Below are 20,083 nucleotides of genomic sequence, written 5' to 3' on the forward strand. Positions count from 1 at the left end.
CAACTTCCGGAATCCGAATCCGAACCTGATATCAAAAAGTCCACTTCCGGTCAAACTTCTCAAAAACCTTCAAATTTCTAACTTTTGCCAAACGACTCCAAATTATATGCGGACCTCCAAATCCACTTCCGGTCGCGCTCCCAATACCGGAATCACCATACGGAGCTATTCTTAGACTCGGAATTCCAAATGGACATCGATAACATTGAAATGCACTTCAACCCAAATTTATGAAATTCTTCCAAAATGCTAACTTCCACAATATGCGCCGATGCTCCCGGGTCATCCAAAATCTGATCCGAACATACGCCCAAGTTCGAAATTATCATACGAACCTACTGGAACCACCAAATCGCGATTCCGAGGCCGTTTACTCTAAAACCCAATCTTAGTCAATTCTTCCAACTCAAAGCTTTCGAAATGAGAATTTTCTTTCCAGTTCCACTCCGAACTTCCCAAAATTCAATCCCGACCACGCGTACAAGTCATAATACCTGAAGTGAAGCTGTTTGTAGCCTCAAACTGTCGAAACGATGCGTTAGAGCTCAAAACGACCGGTTGGGTCGTTACAATTTGAATCACCCAAATATATCTCAAACATAACGTACATAAAGGAAAAAAAAGTGGAAAGAAAATAGGTAGGAGGAGCTACTGTTAGAGTGTTCAACTAAACCAGATGTTTGTCACAAAACATATTCAAATAATATTGAAAGAAATTTGATCAATAAAATATAAGTGAGAAAATATGTTAAATTTTGGAGAAAAAAAATCTACATTTATCTTTATTCTAATAAACGGAGATTTATGACAAGGAAGTTAAAGTCAAGTAAAAAGTTAATAAAAACACATATGGTTTCCCACTTGACTAACGTCCTTACCATTACTCTACATTTATTCAAGGAAAAAATAATTAGTCGACAAATATATTAATTCAAATAACAAGCTAATAAAAAATCATATTAGTAACGTAATAATACTAACTAACAGATAATATAATAAAAAATAAGAACAAAAAAGTTATTCGATGGCCATGTTCGCTTCAATTAACATCATGGAAATTTCTTATTAGGTACATTATATTAAAAAACTAGGTGACAATTGAAATTTTATTACACTAATATGATCTAATATAATTAAACGAGCCAAATCACAATATTATTACTGCGGTTTGATACGGATTAAGATGAAACATTTGTTTACTGTACGATAAGTATTTGTAAAATCTATGTGAAGAACGATACAATCCCTAAATTCCTTCCGACGACGAAAAAACATTTGCGAAAGTGACGACTGATTAAAATCATCTTTAAATCCATCACTCATCAGCGTCATCGTCCCGCTGCCCTCCGCCCCGAACCAATCGCCCTTACCTCAATGCCATCCCCGGTTGCGGCGGTTGATCCTAAAGCCGATGTGGAATTGGATGAGGACGACGAAGAATACGAGGAAATTGAGGTCGAAGAAGAAATAGAAGTAGAAGAGGAAGAGGAAGAGGAAGAGGAAGAAGAAGAAATAGAGGTAGAAGAGGAGGAAGAAGAAATAGAGGTAGAAGAAGAAATAGAAGTAGAAGAAGAGGAAGAAGAAGAAATAGAAGTAGAAGAAGAGGTAGAAGAGGAGGAAGAAGAAGGAAAAGGTGAAGAAGATAAAAGTGAAGAAAAAGATCAAGCATCAGTTCCACTCAATGTGGATGATCAGAAAGGTTAGTTCTTTGTGTTATCAACTCCAGTATGCTGATATTTTACTTGTTTAGTCATTATTTTTTTTAAAGTTGCCTGTATGTTTCGTTGCTTACAGCTTGTTTGGATGGTTGTTACGTATTGTATTGTATCGTATTGTTACTTTAAATACGATATTTGTTTTGATTGTTACTTAAATCTACTATTACGTAATGACGAAATGTGCACTTTATGTAACCACCGATTTGGTGTGGTCGCGTCGTTACCTTGTCTTTTTCTTTCAATCTCACCCTTCATTATTATTAAATAATTTTATTTTATCATTTATCCTACCTTTTTATATAGTAATTTAACCTCATATTATAATTTTTCTTTATAATATTCCAAGTTTATTCTTCATATTGATGGTGCATGATATCATGAAACGATGGTAAACGACACAAACTATCCAAACATTGTATTCATCAAACGATACAGTACAATACAATACGATACATTATGAAACGATATGTAACAACCATCCAAACAAGTTGTTAGTGAGAAGAAGTGGAACGTTCCTTTCCTTAGGGAAAAAATTATAAAAAGAATCTTTATGTTATCAATGTATATAACTTAAATCCTTGTGATTTAAGTTTTATGTACGATACAAAAAGTATTTACACTATCAGTTCAGTTATTAGGTAATTCTTTGGATAAACATTAATTGGTAATTTTGTGAGAAGAAGTGGAACATTCCTACCTAAGGATGTGGCCTATTGGTTAATGAAGTTAAAGGAGAACCATGAACTCTCAGGTTCAAATCCTTTTGTGGAAAGAGTTACCCGGTACCTGTGTCGGTCGGTAAATATGCCGGTGGGAAGTAGCAAATTGGTCTAGACAACATTGTGATAAAAAAGAAGAAAAAAGAAGCGGAACATTGCTTTCCTTAGAGAAAAAAGGCCGACTCTGCTACTATAACTCTGACTTTAAGTTTTATGCACTAATAATTGAAAAAAGTATTTACACAATTTGGTCACTTATTAGGTAATTACAGTGAATATCTTGATAATCATTAATTGGTAATTTAGTAAGAATGCTAACTGACTCACTACCACGAGTTAAATTCACTGATAAAATAAAAAAAATCTTTACACTGTCAGAAGAAGAAGACGAGGAAGAAGAAATAGAGGTAGAAGAAGAAGAAGACGAGGAAGAAGAAATAGAGGCCGAAGAAGAAGAAATAGAGGTAGAAGAAGAAGAAGAGGTAGAAGAGGAGGAGGAGGAGGAGGAGGAGGAGGAGGAGGAAGAAGAAGAAAAAGGTGAAGGATCAATTCCACTAAATGTAGATCATAAAAAAGGTTAGTCTTTGTGTTATCAACTACATTATGCTGATATTTATGTTGTCTAATCATTATCGTGTGAATTTCTAATTGTTTGTTTGTATCGTTCTTTTGCTTGCCTTCTATCTCGTTGAGTATCTGGATTTCGTTAGTGATAACATGTAGAAGTTGGGGAATTGTCTAATTTATTGGCGCTTATGCCGAGTATATGAGTAATAGGAGAAGCAATGCATTAAGGCTTGTACTGGATCTTGTTAGAAGACTGGTGGTGGGATATCCTTTTCGTAATGGATGCTTTAGACATAAAATGAGATCGTATTAATAGTTTTTAAAGATACTTAGTTTTTTAATGTTAATTCTTGTCGTATTCTGGCACTGGCTTTTTATTGTTCATTCTTATCGTATTCTGACACTGGCTTTTATCTGCTAAAATTGATGTTAGTTATAAGAAAAACGTTACATCTCTTACTGCCTATCTTTAACCTAAAATTATTTTGAATGAAGTTCATCGACAACGTACTTATAAAATGACATTTCAACATTACTTGAGCTAACCATGCTTAGTTGGGCTAAAACTTGATAAGTTTGTCACTCTAGATGCTATGCAAGAGGAGGGAAAAAGAAGAGCCTTCATGTGGCCATGCAAGTGGTTTGAGTCACTTCTTTCATAATGAAACATCACACTTTTGATGTTACAAAGGACAAGTGTTTTTGCTGATCACTGCAACCTTGGCAATCATGTGATGTATTTGGTTAGAATGTCTTGCCCTTTGCTTGGATAGTTGGGATGGGAAGGAAAAGAAGGGAAAGTAGAAATTGGAGCAATAGAAGAGAAAAATTTCTTTTTCATTCCATTGTTTGGTTTATGAAGAAAATATAAGAGAGTTGAAAGGAAACTCCTACTTATCAAAAAAGGAAAAAAGAAAAAGAAAGAAAGAAATGAAGAGAGTTGAAAGGAGATTTCTTCCTGAGTTAGAGTTGCAGGGAAAGAAAAGTTTGACATTTAATTTTTGGCCAGAACTTATCTTGCTATCTTGAAGCATGAAGGGGAGGATACCATCCAAAACCGTAAGCAGCTTGTTTGCCATGAAGGAAGCTGGCATGAAGATTGCTACTGTGAGGCTGCTAACTAGCTAGTTCTCTGTTACGTTTGCTGTTGCAGCTGACCGGAGAAGATCAAAGGCTACTACTAGCACAATTTGCTACTATGTGAAAGACTTGAGATTCGAGATGCTTTTTGCAAGTTAAAGTGAGATCTTCTGAGTTATTGAGTTGTGATAGTGGTATCTGCGTTGATACAGTGGTATCAATACAATGATCAGGTTCCTGTAGTGATAGCTAGTGAATGGCAGTTTAAGTGCATGGTCGCTCAAGTAGCTCCTCTGCTCGACTGAGGTTCTCCCTTTCCATGCCTCCAATGCTGCTTGGCATCATTGTTGTCTTCTTGATTACAGACACTTAAATAAATGGTCTTCTTTGTACAGCTATTCTAATTGGCAGTTGTGTGCTAGTTCTCGTATTTATGGTCGAAGGTGGAAGATGTGCAGTGGCATAATAGTCAAAAAGTTGGAGTAACAACTAGGGACATCAAAATTCTGATCCCAGAAAGATGGCCGTTTGTGAATTCTTTCCATTTGTCTATGCCTCGATGGATAGAGTAACTCGATATTTGTGCTAGTGAGAGATAACACTAATTGAATTGGTCAAGACTGCAAAAGTTGGCCCGAACAATACGAAGAAAGTGAAAAATGAGCAGAAGGATATGGTTAAATAGCCTTCCAAGTTCATTTTGACATTGGAAGATTGGTCCCATGTGCGTGTTGATTTGATTTACACACGACGATGATTCTAATTTAATTACTTTTTCAGTTTTTATGCTAAACGTGGTTTTTTTTCAAATATCAGAGGATTTTAATCCAATTTGAATTAGACTACGCTAGCTAAGAACACATTGGTTTCATATGGTATCTTTGAAATTGTAGTGGCTTTAATTGGATGTGCACCTTCGCTGGATACTCCAACAACACTTCAATCTATGCCAAATATTGTTAATGTGTTGTAGAGGTTGACTGGCTTAGTGAATTGCCTCAAATAAAATGGTTTTGGTAGAATGTCAAGTACTAACCAATCCCACAATTTCGTACTCTTTGATTTGTGTATAATACTTTTCTTGTTTCCTTTAGTCTAGACTCACCTTATCTTTAGTAGCCTAAATTTCTATACAAGGTTTCTTCTATGTTGTTCCTGTTGAAAAAAAAAAAAATCCTGTTCAGAAAAAGGTTTCTTGTATGTTGTCTACAACCAATTCAAGGTAAGATTTCATTTTTTCCTCCCCTCTATTTTCACAACACTTCTATTGGATTTCTAGAATCACGAACTTGAGACAGAGTATGATTTGTGAAGCCAAAATTGGCTTCTTGTTGGACTGAGAGTTGTTGAACAGAAATGGGAAAGGTGATTTGTTTCCCTTTGTTCAACTTGGCCTCTATGTAACTCAAGATACGTCTTACCTCATAATGTCAAATTGTCTACCTCTTAACATCTCAATATGCAATAAATATTACTAGCTCTTAACATCTCAAATATGCAAGAAATATGTGAAACACAATGCCATTTAGATCTTTTCTGAGTTGATGAACAATCCAAGGTTTAAAAATAATGTAGGTCCATATGTTTGGAGCGGACTCATTATCTACTGAATTTCGAACAATGCACCACGTGCCCTTGAGGATTTCTTTGTTATCAAAATAGAAAAAATGGTACCTATGTTACGATTTTAAAGCTCATGGATGGACTTAGAACAGATGTCTCTTGTCTATAATATAAACCAAGACTCCAACCTCAACGGTCATGAAATTGAGACGTAATTGTGAATAGTGATATCAATTAGTTGTGTGAATAATTGGTCATGTAGAGCAGTGGCGGAGATAGGATATCCACAAAGGGAGTTCAAAAAAAAAAATTACAGCTAGTGGGAATCGAACTTATGACCTTAGGAAGGTTTTGAACCCCCTTGACCACTTAGCTAGACTTTTCGGTTGTGTTAAGGGGGTTCAAAACTTAATATATAGAGGTAAAAAACAGATTTTGCCTTATATATGCAGTGTAATTTTTCGGCGAAGGGGGTTCGGGCGAACCCCCTTCCGCCACCCTAAATTCGCCCCTGATGTAGAGATATTTTAATCAGAGGCAATTGAAGCATAAGAAGATGTATCTTACCAGTTTTGTCGAGGAATAGGTAACGGTAGATTTTCTTTTGCGAAAGCTCAGTTTTATTCAACTAAAACATCAAGAACTTGCTTCCTTTACAAACAACAGTAGTTATGCCTCAGTTCCGAACTTGTTAGACTATGTTCTAACATTTAATAATTTATCTTAAAAAGACAAATTAGGGTTTCCGTAAACTAGAGATCCTCTAAATCTCACTCATCCTTACACTTACATAGAAATCTTTTATAAGCTTCACAAAATTACAAAAAAAGCATATGTTTGGTTGTGAAGGAAGCTAATGAAGACTATCATGTTATGAGTTAGTGAAGACACTATACATGAATGGTTTTCCATATAATATGACTTCCTATTTCTCCTCATTCGTTTCAACCTTCAATAGTTATGGAATATGGTTTTGAGCAATAATCACTTGACACCATAAATATAAAAGTGAAGACGAGCATTTTAAGTAGAGCGCTGCTTTTCTCTCCAAATAACTCTTATGATACATATATGAATGGAATTCCATGTCTCTGACTTCCTATTTCATACTCATTCCTTTTCAACTACAAATGTTTTGTAATAAGTGGTTGACATTCTCCAATCCTTTCACACAAAGCAGCTATAGCACGATATTAGACATCTTCTCGTAAGATTACTTTAAAGCATGCTTCTTTTAGCAATCCAGCCAAAATAGGAAATCTCAAGGTGCCTTTATTTTCGAAACCATTTTCTGGGGCTACTTAGTATTATCGGTGTAGACAACTTTTTAGTCTCTTTTCTTATGATATTCAGCCCCTGCTGTCATGAGACCATCTTAAGTAGTATTTCTCTTCTAATATCCATGTTAATTCTTCCAGTCCGGTCATCAGTTGTAAAAGACTTTAACTCCTGGTCTTAGCAATTCTTTCTAAGAATTATACTTTTATTTTTGTCTGACCTATAATATTCCCACAACACTCAATAAAATACCTGTGACAATTAATTTTTTTTTCCTGACCTATATTGAGCTGTAGTAGCTTCCGATTAGGTAGCCAATTTGATATAGTTGGATTATTGTCTTCCAAAGAACTTTGACCCAGTAAAAACTTCCTTCTAGAATCTTTTTGTGCATCTCCAACCATTAGGTCGACATACTTAAAAATCTGTCACAAGCTTATTATACATCTCCATAGTGACACCGGTGAGGCTCCGAATCTCTTTTTGTGCACCAACAATCTACTTGCATTTTGTTGCGAGTATTTCATCCACCAGCAATCTTGTGCTCTATACATGCAGTAATTTCCCTTGTCCAAAGTATATCCTCTAGGATATACCTTCTAGACTTCTTTAATCAATCAAGGAGCGATCTCAACTTTCCACTCTCCACAATGAGATGAATCGTATGCGCATAACTTCATTATGTTTCACTTTAAAGTCCTCTATTCCACTGAGAACTTTGGCGTTTGCCATGGAGCTTTTAGCACTGCTCCTAAGTACGACGAAGCTTCTTGCAGCAGGCACATCAAAGGTTATTCATATAGAGGACGGAGATTGCATTCTCCCAAATTTTCAATTTGGAGTATTCAAGGCTAATGTTTTTTCAGTTTCAAACTTTTACTCTAACTAGTATGAGCAAAACATAACTCTATTATGACTTTGTTTAGCTTTGATGATTAAGATGACATTCAATGAAGGCAAATATCTCTTTTCCATATATCATCTTGTAAAACAAATAGAAGTATATATCTCTATTTGCAGATGACATCTTATGTTTCGTGATGTGGAGGCATTTCAATTAACATATCCCAAGTCTCATTCTACTTGGGATTCTTTATTTGGAGATCGAGAGCGGGGTCCGGAATAACATGATGTCTTTGTCCGGAGCTTCCGACCTGAGGATCAACTTTTTTTATTTTTCTGAATCAAGGCAAGAAAGAAGCATATATACAAGTATACCGATAACGTAGAAAGCCTGACACAAAGAAATGGTTTTCTACTAAAGGCACCAAATCTTTTATACATATAAGAACCTTGTGGGTGCTCCAAAAAGAGATAAGGGATAAAAAGCTATTTCTCAAAGTGTACAAAATCCTTCTATACTCCATCAAAATCTCTCCTATTTCTCTCTCTATATATGGTCCATGTTAGTGCTAGAGGAGTAATATTCCATGCCTTGCTTCTTCTCCTCCGTTTTCTAAAAATTCAAATAAACATTATTTCTTTCACAGTGCTCGGCTTCACATGCTCAATTCTGAAACATCTCAGAATTTTCCACCGCAAGCAAGGCACTATCCGGCAATGTAGAGGAGGTGGTTCACATCTTCTCCTTAGTTACGCATGAAACACCAATTGATACAAGTAATCTTCCTCTTTCTTAAATTCTTTGCTGCCAAGATCACTCTATTTCAGCTAAACAAGTGAAGAAACACACCTTTCACAGTATCCTGTGGATCCATATTGAGAGATGTGGAAAAGCTTCTCATAATCGACTTAAAGTACATGGTCATCTTGATGGTGGAGGTGAACAAATTCAGTAGCATAAATGTTTAATGGCAGAAACTTGAGATGCTTTTGACGACTTATCTAGAATTAATGCTTGGAGCATCACAAGTGGAATTCTTTGTCTAGCATCCGGTGATTGGAAAAGTTGACAAGAAGCTATTAAGGTGACAAAATAGTTGCTTATAAAAATGAGGCAATGAGGTATTGATTTAGAGCACTCTATCAAGCACTTACATATTTCATGTCTCATGCACGCGAACTAGTGGTATCAAAAAGTTGAAGAGGCCACAAAAGGAACTCTTCTGAGATACAAAAGATGGACATAGAAAGTTACATGGAATGAATTAGGAGGTGGTATTACATCTCCAAAAAGGTATGGTGGACTCGAGTGAAAGATCCGTGAAAAAGTGGTTTTGGTGGTTTGACTATTGGATGTAGGCTTCGTGGAGAGTAGTGATAGCAGACGACACATTGGAATAGAGGTGGACTAGAAATTTTTTATTACCCTATGAATGTGGACTATAGGGATATATCATGAAGGGATAATAAGTTTAGCGACGATATCTCTTTCAAAGTTGGGAATGAACATAGGATTACATTTTGGGAGAATATGTTGTGTATTGATGTTTTGTGAATTACCTTTGCGACTATTGAAAACATTTTGGGCAAAAGGATATCACGACTCGTTAAGTTTAGAGGACACATGGTGGCAAACTCATTAAGAATTGAAGTTCCAAAAAGATCTACAAGAGTGGGAGAGAGATAAATTCCAAAACTTGATGTAAGTTTTTAATTCACAAATCATCGCATAGTTGTAATAAGGCAATTGGAAATGGGATGGAAGGGGAATGGGATTGTTCTTGGTAAATTCCTAGTACCACAAGTTACCTAAAGGAGAGAACACATTGTGCCATTGCTGTCATTTTGGATTTCTACCGTGATTAGGGAGGTATGTTTGTTCTTGTGATTGGTAGTAAGGAGGGTATTCTAATCCACTGAAAAGTTCAGAAAAAAAAGGTTAACTTATGTTACTAGTGCTTTATACGCTAACGATTGACGTGAATCAGAGCCTTGCCTGTTGCGAGTGTTGTGGTACTGGTGGACTATACTGAACCTCTTTGGTACACCGTAATTAATGCCTACTATTGTTAAGGACGTAATGCACAACTTAACTTTCAGAAGAAAGAGAAGAAGATGCTAAATTAGGGATTCATCTCCTTTGACCCATGCGAGTACTTTGGAGATTGAAGATAAGAGAGCACTTACAAGGGTGGAAAATGAATTTGCTTTGTCAAAGTGCTTTAGATTTCGGTGATCGTTGTACACACGATGTCACCATCACTGTAGATGAATGAATATCACTCGTTGAGAACCTTTCTTTTTAAAAAAAAAATAACGTAGGTCCTTAACTCTTTCTACTTGTATACCTTGTTTCTTCACATGACATCTCTAAAATTATTAGTTTATAAAAAAAATTTACAATATAAGAAAGGACTCTAAAGCATGGACATAGACATGATCCTGCATGACTCAAAATTTGAGAGAAAAAACACAAATTCTAAAACATCAGGGAACACGACACCATTAGTACTATATAATTCATGTTTTTGTTTAATTTAATGTATAGCTCGAAATTGATATTTATAAAATAACAAATAATGAAAAACATATTTCATTCTAGCAATGTTATCAGATGGTATAAAACTCTGCCACTGAGAAAAGCCTGGTATTTAAGTGGAGAAGGGTAGAGAGATGAACCCATTGCTCATTGAGTTTCGAACCATGAGCTAGTGGCCCCCGTGAATTTCTTGGTTATCAAAACAAAGTCATCAGATGGTATATTTTCATAATTATTTGAGGGCTACCAAATAATCTAATATAGGGAAAAATTTGAATATTTTGTATGAATCCAGGATGGCTGGTGTATAATTTGAGGATACAAGTCTGAGGAAAAAACGGGATCTTCATCAAAAGTAAAAAAGGTACATGATGGTGTCTGACGTGTCCTCATGTGTGATGTATTTGGATTGTATGGTATATGTGGTGTCTTTTTATATTAAAGGTCAGTTTCAATTGTTTTTAACATGGTATTAATATCACTCGTCCGCAGAGTCTCTAATAGATTGACCATTCAAGTTTACGTGTGTATTAAACACAATCTTAATTTCAAGATGAAGGGTTGATCCAAGCCCAGGAAAAGGAGTGTAGAATCTTCTTGAAGCGCCTTCTATTGTGTTATGGGCTGATGTTCTTGTTTTGGGATGCACTACGTTTCCTGTGTTTAGTCGGTCTGTTAGGATTATACCACAGATTACACAACCTCCTTTTCTGTTTAGACTGACTTTCTAGGTAAATCATCATAAAGGTTCTGCCACAAAGAGCTTGCTTGTGTTTTATGGTGGAGACATTTACATTGGCAAGAGTTGTTATTGTTATATTTCTTTCTTGTAGATGGTAGCCATGTTTTGGAGCCTTCGGGGCTTGAACAGCACTTAAGATCAGGCTTTTCTACACAACAAGAACCTGTAGCAAATTTACCCCCACATACCCCTTTGATCGAAGGTGGTAATGACAGTTGCAGAATTTCTAATTCAGATGAAGCAAGAGAGAGGAAGGGCGGTGAGAACTCTTAGTATATCATACCCGAACGCTGGTTAATGTTGAAGGAAAGATACTTGTATATGGTATTCTGTGGACTCACAGAGATTCTTTGGAGCTTTTGCAGGAGAAAGAACCCACATAGAGTCTGATGTCCAAGCTTCTGGATTTGAGGACGGTGAAACAAATAGAGAGAGAATCCAGCCTTTTGGTCAAGCAGTGGATGCCGAAATATTGACTGATGGTTCTGGCAAGGTGGCTATTGGTGTTCAATTTACTGAAGGAGGTGATCAAGAAGCTGTGGACGATTTAAAGCAAACATCACCAAGGTTTTAGTTATACTGCTGAGGCCTGGTTCAATTTTTTTTTTCCTTGTAGTTGGAAGTTGGGTCTTATGCTGCTTTTCGATGTCTCTTACTGGACGTTCTTTTGCGTATAGTTTAAGTAGAACGAAGTTTGATGGTATCTAGTCTTTTCAGGTTGGAAGTTCTCAAGACAAGGGAAAGAAGTTCATCCCCTGGTGCTGATTCTAGGGGTGGAAGCAAAAGATTAGCAATGAGATGTGAGTTTTTTTCCAGGGGTTGGTGCATCAAAGGGAACTCTTGTAGATTTCTTCACATAAAGGATCATGTAACGAGCCATGATAAGGATGTCATTCTAAATGAGGCTATGATAAAAGGCAAACTTGCAAATGGCAAAGGTAATCCTGAATCTTAGTCGTTTTATAATAATGTGTTACCATGCTTTAATTTGATATGGCAGCGCCTTGCATAACTAATCAGGATGAGGTGCGTTATTCCCTATAGGTTTGGAAGAGAATGGCAAGAGATCAGTGCTGGATGGTTCTTCTGATTCAGTACCATCAGCAGTTCAATCTGGAGAAAATATAAAATTGAGAAGTGACGAGGAATCGCATATGCTTATGGATGGTCCTTCGTCCATCCCAGAGGTTAGAAGAGAGTCTCTTGGATGTAAACCATACTTGGCTGGTTATAGCACCTCTTCTTCTCCATTACTCAAAGATGGTTCTGTACATAAAAATAGCCTCCATGGTGGAAAGCGTAGCTCAGTCCTGTTATCTGATAGTTACCAAAATACTGTAGTTTCCTCTTACGCCTCAGGTTTGAACAATGTGAATTATAAGAGGAGCCAGTCTATGCACGACAATCATGGTTTGCAAGTCTTGAATGACTCTGCAGATAGGTTGTCTCATCGTTGTTCGTCTTCGCGGAACATAGATGGCCTTGATGATCAGAAGCTTTTGGATAGTAGCCAAGAATATTCTTCTTCTAAATCCACCTCTTTGCAGCAGAAGTCTTCGGCTTTTCCTAGTTCTGAAGCTGAACTTCCTCGGGTTGATTTATCACGGGACACACGACGATCATCTGATTATATAACTAAGGTGTCTGACAATTGGGAGCCATCTGTTCCTTTTCGACCATCATCCTTTCTTAGTCAAATCATTGGATGTCCTGAAAGTCTATATGATCCTCTTCGTGATAGTATTGAGCAAAGTAATGTAGGAGATGGGCCCTCAAAGTTCTCTTCCTCTGGTAAAGGAGGGCCTGTATTCACCAAATGCACACAGGAAAATGATGATCCAGTTTCACCAGGAACCTTGGGTCCAGAACAGAGCTCCAATAAACATCCAATTTCTGGTCATGTCTACCATAGGGATATATTGCCTGACAACTTGTCTGAGAAAGAATTGTCTAATAATGAAGCAGATACAGCAGATACGGCAGTTTCTCATCAGGAACACATAAATACCTCTTCAAAAGCAGAAAAACTAAATTTATCTACTGAACTACAACGCACCAGGCTCCGGAAAAAGACAAAATCAGAATTTGAGAGGCTCGGACATGGAAATGAAATTGATATTGACTGGAAAACAGATAGATCTGTGAACAAAGAGTCGAGAGTTTTGAAGCATTTTCATGCTGCTCTTGTGGAATTTATTAAAGAACTACTAAAGCCAACTTGGAGTGAGGGTCTCATGAGTAAGGATGCTTACAAGATAATAGTCAAGAAGACAGTTGATAAAGTTGTCAACTCTTTGCATCCCCATCAGGTTCCTGGTACGGCTGAATCAATCAGACAGTATCTTTCTGTATCTCAGCCAAAACTTGCTAAGCTCATTGAGGTGAGTCATGCTTCGAAAATATTACTGATGATGTAGAGAGTACAGTCTGTGAAGTCTATTCGTCCCTAAATTTGACAAGTAATTTGCTTTTGCAGGCGTACGTGGATAAATATGGAAAATCTTGAAAATATCAAATGAGCTTTGCTCAGAATAAGGGGTACGTGGATATATATGGAAAATCTTGAAATTATTAAATGAGTTCTTCTCAGCATATTGCCAACAATAGCAAACTGGTGAAACACATTTTTGTGAGCCTAATTTGCTACTTCTAGGGGTTAGAATGAGGACTTGGAAAACATTAATTTTTTGTATGTATTTTGTCTTTTTGGGTAGGAACCTTTCTGCTACCTTTATGGGCTGAAGAATTTTTCCCTTGTGTTTACTGAGTTATAGTTTCAGCAGAATTTGCAAATATGTGCACTTGTGTCCTTAAGCGAAGTCAGCTATCGTAATAAGGGCTCATTGGGTTTATAGCAATGGCAGTTTCTAAATAGGGTCTTGCTGGTTCAGGTTGTTAGAGGATTTTGTATTAGTTTAGAATGTTAAAATTGTTAAGGTATTGAGCTAGATATTGTCCCACGTTGGATAAATATGATAAATGTATGTATTAGTCTCCTATAATTAGGTGGTGTTATATATTGATCAAATTAATATCCTCTCTTATCTTATTCTCTGATCACATAGGCTTCAAATTTCAATAACTTCTTTCTTCATCCTTCTGTTACACAAGGGTATCATGATCTATTCCATTGGCATAAGGCTTTTACTTTGAGATGGTTTCAACCTAATAAAATAGACTTAAATATGTTAAACACACTTACCTTTTGCGTGTGGTGCTAATCAATTTTCACATATAGGATGTTATGAGAAGCTCTAAGTAGCTCTCTGATGGTGAATTGGGACAGTGAAATGGTTATTTGAATTTGGTTGTACAAATAAATCGGTAATATCTTTGCGTAGAGGGCATAATTTGAAGGGAGAAAACAACATGTTTTCATAATTTAGAATAGCTGTCTCTTCAACTTGTATTTTTGGTGTAATAGAAGTATTATTGTAAATATGGAGCAATACTTGGACATTTTAGAGGAGTTGGGAGATTTGTAGTTGCTATGATAGTGGTAACTCGTACCATCTTGGTACCTGTAGACACTGAAATTTTAACAGATAAAGATAAGTCCTACAACTCTTGAAATATTAGGAGTCTATTTAGGGTTACTTGGTGGCTACTTCACCCAAACCCTAATTTATGCCTATAAATAAGGCTACATGTATCTAAAGACGATCTCGAAATTCCATAAAAAATCATGGAATATTCACAAAGAGATCAAAGACATCAAATATTGTCTTCTCAAAGCCGCCGAAGTGATCAACGAATGTTCTTCATTTTCATTGAGATCAAATACATCTCAGGAAGGTCAGCATCATCCTACATTCGATAAATACGCCGCTAAGGCCCTCGAATCACGTAGAATAAATTGGAGGGAAGAATCAAGGGATAAACAGAGTTGTAACCTGCAATGTTTATCAATAAAATCCTTTTTTCTTTATAGTTGTTTGTGATTGTGTTTTATTTTTCTCTGCATAAATTTGTTGCAAACAGTGCCTTTTTCAATAAAATCTTACCTTAAAAAAATTGACATTTTTTTGTATGTTAGTATTACCAAAGGCTAAAAGCGAAAAAATAGCCACTGTAATTTGTTGCCTTGTTGGAGCCCAAATAGTGCTCAATCTTCAAGGCTTAAAGGAGCCTCTGCTGAGCTATGATAACATCCATGGTTGATATTGAGTCTGAAGTGTTTTGACATTTTGGCTTTAGGTATTTGTATGCATAAGTATGTAGATGCAAATTGACGGATCCTTTAGCAATTGGCTAGGTGTTCTTACATGGTCGAGTGGGAATTATCTGTGATTCAGTGCCAAAAGGGAATAAGGAGAAACGTCGGGGGGGGGGGGGTGGGGAATGAGAAAGGGTAGAAAGAGAGACAAAAAGGAGAAAGGAGAGCGAGGAATACGTGGGGAAATAGACAAATAAAAAGATAGAGACTGAGAAATTGAGAGAAAAAGAACAAGAGAGAAATGGAGAGATATTAATTTTTTCAAATATTATCCATCAAGTCAAGTGTGCAAGAAATGGGAAGTTTGTGCAGAAACCCACAGTGTTGCTGTTTGGAAGTTCATCGGTATGTACTTGGAAGAATTTCAAAAACATATAAAATTGGAAGTGGGGAATGGGAGGTTTATTAAATTTTGGTCTGATAGGTGGCAGGACTTTGGGATTTTGAAAGAAATGCTCCTTGAGTTTTATAGTATAGCCCTAAATAAAGATACATTGATTGCAGAGTATTTTACAAATTCAGCGGCAATTACACTTCAGAGGAAACCTTAACGACTGTAAAATTGATAGTATCAGTGGACTCTTAGCTCTACTAAAACGAATATCAACTGACAAAGGCAGGAGTGGCTCACAGGTGTGGTCGGTCAGCAGCAATGTTGTCTTCACAATTAAAAGGTGTTACAATTTGCTGCAGAAAGAAGCAGATAGATGGGTGAATGATTGGCCATGGAAGATGCTTTGGGAAACAAAAGCCCCCCTAAAACAGCTTGCTTTGGTTGGACAACTGCAATGGAAGTTTGTTTGACTCAAGATCTGTTACAAAAAAGAGGGTTCTCTCTCGGAAATAGATGTTTTTTTATGTGAAGAATCCATGCAATCTAACATTTTTATTTTTTGGCATTCTAACTTGTCTTGGAAAATTTGGTTCTTCAGTATTTTTGAGTGTGTTGGGAGATGCCTCAAGATGTGAACGGCTTGTTAACTTGCTGGCAGAAGCAGAATAAAAAGACTAAAGAAGTTTGAAATCAACTTGGAGGACCATTCCACTTTGCATCATGTGGACTATTTGGCTAGAAAGGAACAATAGATATTTTGAGGGATAAACCAGACATATCTCTTATGTGAAGTATATCTGTATACAGAACTTAGACTTGTGGTATAGGGCTAAATACGCAGGAAAATCCGTCTTTTCGTTTGGAATGTTTGGAAGCCTTGATACTGTAATTGTTGAATATCGTCTTGTTGGATCTTTTGTACTTGTGTAGTATCTCCTTGGTCCTATTCATTAACTAAATTACCTTATTAAAAAAAGCATATAGCAAACAAAGTATGTAAGGATCCTATCCGTAGAACACTAATATATATAAAAGCAAAAAGGGTCAAATTGCCCCTCTACTATACGAGAAGGATCAAGTTTACTCTCCATTATACTTTTAGTACTAAAAACTCCCGTTGTTGGCCAAGTGGCTCAAACATACCCCTTCTCCTTGGGGCTGTCCAAGGTGGATACCCAATCTCACGTGTCACTGTCATTGTACTGAGGTTGACACCACGTGGCTTGCCACCTCACTGCCCCAACGCGGTTACCCCCTCCCCCCACTTCCTCTTCCACCAATAGCACCTCTCCCTCTCCACCACAATTTCCACCATTAACAACCAGCATGCATATTCTTTCAAAATAAGAAGGTAACGGTAAAAAAGAACAAATAAGAATACCAGTCTTCTCTATCTTCTGTTGTCTCTATCTTCTGCTTGTGTCTCTCTTCATCGCGTAAACAGTTAGTTGGGGTAATAGGAAACATTGAGGCTTGTGAAGTGCTCTAGTGTATCACAGTAAGTACTCTGTCTACTTCTGCTTTTCAGTGTCCTCCTGGTTTGCTGCTCCTATTCCTCATTCTTCTATGTCACCTGTGCTCTTGTTTTTCTCTTTATCTGTTTGCACATCACCTATGTTCTATTCTCTAGTCTCCTCTTGAATCTTCTGCTTCTTCATCTGTTTTATTCTATATGTGCGAATGCTCAATTTTAGAAATCTTTTCTTTCAGTTGTTAACTTTATAACAGTTACAGGATGCCCGAGACATAGAACTTACATGATGGAATCTATTGTCTAGCTGGCGATTTTGAAACTTAAGCGCTAGAATGAATGAAGCTCCTGATTGGAAATGGAAGCTGGCAAATATGCCATATGTTTAGAAGAAGTATGCTATTGACCAGAGTTTCTCTTTGGTAAACTGTGCAATTCCCTTCTTGATTGCCATTATAGCCTGAGGAAGCTAACTGTTTGTTTTTCTGCTTGTACTTTGCTTTGGTGGTAGTGATCTTGAGCATGAGGGTCTTATTTGTGCAAGATCCCAGAGCTGCCTCAATTTTGCTGTAGTTGAATGAAGCATAATTCTTTCTTCTATGAAAGCAAAGCTAAAAAGCTCTATGATTTTGATTATTCTCCTTCGCCTTTTCCCCTCTTCTCAATGTTTTTATATAGCAAAAGCAAAAACCAAGTTGCATTTTTTATAAACTGGAGTTGACCAAAACGTATCCCAAAGAAAAATGGCCTTGAGCCAAACCACAGTCTTTAATTGCAAATGAGATTTACTGTTCATATAGAAAGAGTTCATATATGAAGTTCCCTTTGGGATGAGATATGTGGCTGTTGGTAGAAAATTCCACAGATGAGTTACAAGAGCATCATGAGGCGACAATGGCTTGGTACTACTTACGTGGCTATGTGGACGCAAATCTTAAATATGATCTTAATGTGTATATCAGAGCGAAATAGTTTTTTCTTTTGATGTGTATATCCAGAGTGAAAATAGCTTCTCTAGTTGGAGTCTTGTAATTTCTCTAAAGTGCAGAGTGATGTGTTGTACGATACTAAGACCTTGAAAGATCTTTTAGCTTCTCTGGAATGCAGATGACGTGTTCAACAGCATCGATACCTTGAAAGATGGTGAGATTCTGTAGGTTGCTACAATTTAGATTGTAGCATTGTAGTAGGACCATCTTATCCTTATGGTGCAAGTTTAAGATATTTACTTTACATCAATATATGTAGTGCGTGAGGTGTCCGGAAAGAGTGAAATGGTGGCATACTTTGGATTATGGTGTTTGATACTACTTTCTGGGGTTTGATATTCTTTTGTGGATGAGTTTGGAGGTCCTTCGTGCATGTTACTCTATTATTAGCAACATAGTGTTTTTGTTGTATGAGCTCCTGAATTTCTATAGGATGTTAGATGATGTAATCTATTTTCTGGGTAAGTGAGTACTATGTGCTATCTCTGACTTCTGAGTTGGCAAATCTGAAAAGGGCGTGCACCCTTTTCCAATAATATATACTTTATTTGTTTGCTAATCTTTCTCTGCTCGCTTAATGCTTGTGGAATCAGTACAGCAGGTTGGTCTCTGAATTGGGGTGTGAAGAAACAGAGCTGTCATGTCTAACATCCTTGTTGTGCAATAAATTTTGTCCTTGTCTACCTTAGTATGCACATACAAGTGTAGGTTCACCCTCTTGGATCAAACGGTGGGTCTCTTGACGCCAGAATGTCTGCGTCGCGAAGAAATGTTAGTTTCATGAATCTGAGTTGCTACTTATGCAGGGAGTAGTTACAGTTCTTTAGTTCTGTTGTTATTCGTCGATTCTGTTTTTTGTTGCAACTCAAATGACATGGCAGCAGTTTTCTTGGTTCTAAGGGGCATAGCATTAGCATATTAGGAATTTATGTCTAGTTTTTGAGATTTTGAAGGTGGTTCTAGTGTGCTATGGTTCCAACTATTTTCAGAGTTGCTATCTTATGTTTTGAAAGAGGACGAACTTCTTGATTTGTCTTCAGAGATCTTATCATTTTGCTGCATGTTCTTCCTCCTTGCTATTTATCCTTTTACTGTCGCTTGCTGCACCTAATTTTAGTGTTAAAGCAAGTTCCGTAATTCATTGACAGGCCGTTTTTACGCGATGGTGTGATAGAGCTATGTTGGTCGGATCCTTCAGAATACTGTTGCATCCGTGTTGGATCCTTAAAAAAGGCGTAAGTTTTTAAAGATACGAGCAACATAGTCAATGAGTATAGTCATCTTTTGTTGCTCATTTTTGGTTCTGTTTCTGGCTGCTAGGGGTGTTCGTAAAAATCCGAAAACCCGAACCAAACCGAAAACTAAACCAAACCGACCAAAAAAACCGATACTTTTTGGTTTGGTTTGGTTTTGGTTTTGAAATTTAAAAACCGATCAAATTTGGTTTGGTTTTGGTTTTAATTAAAAAAATCGAACCAAACCGAATATATGAGTAGCTATTTTAAATTTATTATTACACCTATATATATGTATAATTTTATACAAATTTTTAAAATTTTTATAGTAAATATTAATCGTTTGCACTTTTACTACAGTTCTTTACCTTTACATTCTAGTTTAATTGGTAGTTTTCTTTTGTTAAGTGTAAGAATCTATTTCATGTTAAAAATAATATATTTTTAATTGAGTCCTTAAATTATTCATCATTATTTGATTCAATTGTCATCAATATATCTTGGTAAATAATAGATTTCTCAAAGGGCAATTGATTTGATAGTGTTACGTTGAAAATGTGGTCGCCGAAATGTGTTTGGTAGTGTATGTCTTATATTTAAGAAAAAACCTACAAATAGCCGAAAAAATCGAAAAACCGACATAAGGCGAATCGAGAAACACCCGACTTAATTGGTTTGATTTGGTTCTAATATTTGAAAAACCGACTTAATTGGTTTGGTTTCTTTTTAGGGAAAAACCGATCCAAACCGAACCATGAACACCCCTACTGGCTGCTCTGCCTTTCTCAG

At 36.6% G+C, this 20,083-nt stretch overlaps 1 protein-coding gene across 6 annotated transcripts; it reads left to right on the forward strand.

Moving 5' to 3' along the window:
* On the forward strand, nt 1,168-19,426 carry LOC109231954 (protein FRIGIDA-ESSENTIAL 1-like). Of its 6 annotated transcripts, XR_002068866.1 has the most exons (9): nt 1,168-1,699; nt 2,816-3,013; nt 11,141-11,308; nt 11,415-11,616; nt 11,767-11,987; nt 12,094-13,430; nt 13,526-13,587; nt 17,334-17,492; nt 19,208-19,426. XR_002068866.1 is itself a non-coding variant. In XM_019397563.1 (8 exons), exons 1-7 carry the CDS (start codon nt 1,375-1,377, stop codon nt 13,553-13,555), a joined length of 2,481 nt encoding a protein of 826 aa, XP_019253108.1. In that variant the 5' UTR covers nt 1,168-1,374; the 3' UTR covers nt 13,556-13,587; nt 19,208-19,425. The 6 variants fall into 6 exon arrangements, 5 of the variants coding, with proteins under 5 accessions (XP_019253108.1, XP_019253106.1, XP_019253105.1 ...); XM_019397563.1 differs by lacking the exon at nt 17,334-17,492 and having other exon boundaries at nt 19,208-19,425; XM_019397561.1 differs by lacking the exon at nt 19,208-19,426 and having other exon boundaries at nt 17,328-17,706.

This window comes from Nicotiana attenuata, chromosome 9 (assembly GCF_001879085.1).
Source record: "Nicotiana attenuata strain UT chromosome 9, NIATTr2, whole genome shotgun sequence".
Lineage (NCBI taxonomy): Eukaryota > Viridiplantae > Streptophyta > Magnoliopsida > Solanales > Solanaceae > Nicotiana > Nicotiana attenuata.

What these genes read in the sequence shown, in the direction of transcription:
- LOC109231954 (XM_019397563.1), top strand. Translation starts at nt 1,375, where the DNA reads ATGCCATCCCCGGTTGCGGCGGTTGATCCTAAAGCCGATGTGGAATTG. An exon ending in AAATGTAGATCATAAAAAAG is followed by an intron (nt 3,014 to 11,140) that starts GTTAGTCTTTGT and finishes TCTTTCTTGTAG; the next exon opens with ATGGTAGCCATGTTTTGGAG. An exon ending in CAAACTTGCAAATGGCAAAG is followed by an intron (nt 11,988 to 12,093) that starts GTAATCCTGAAT and finishes TATTCCCTATAG; the next exon opens with GTTTGGAAGAGAATGGCAAG.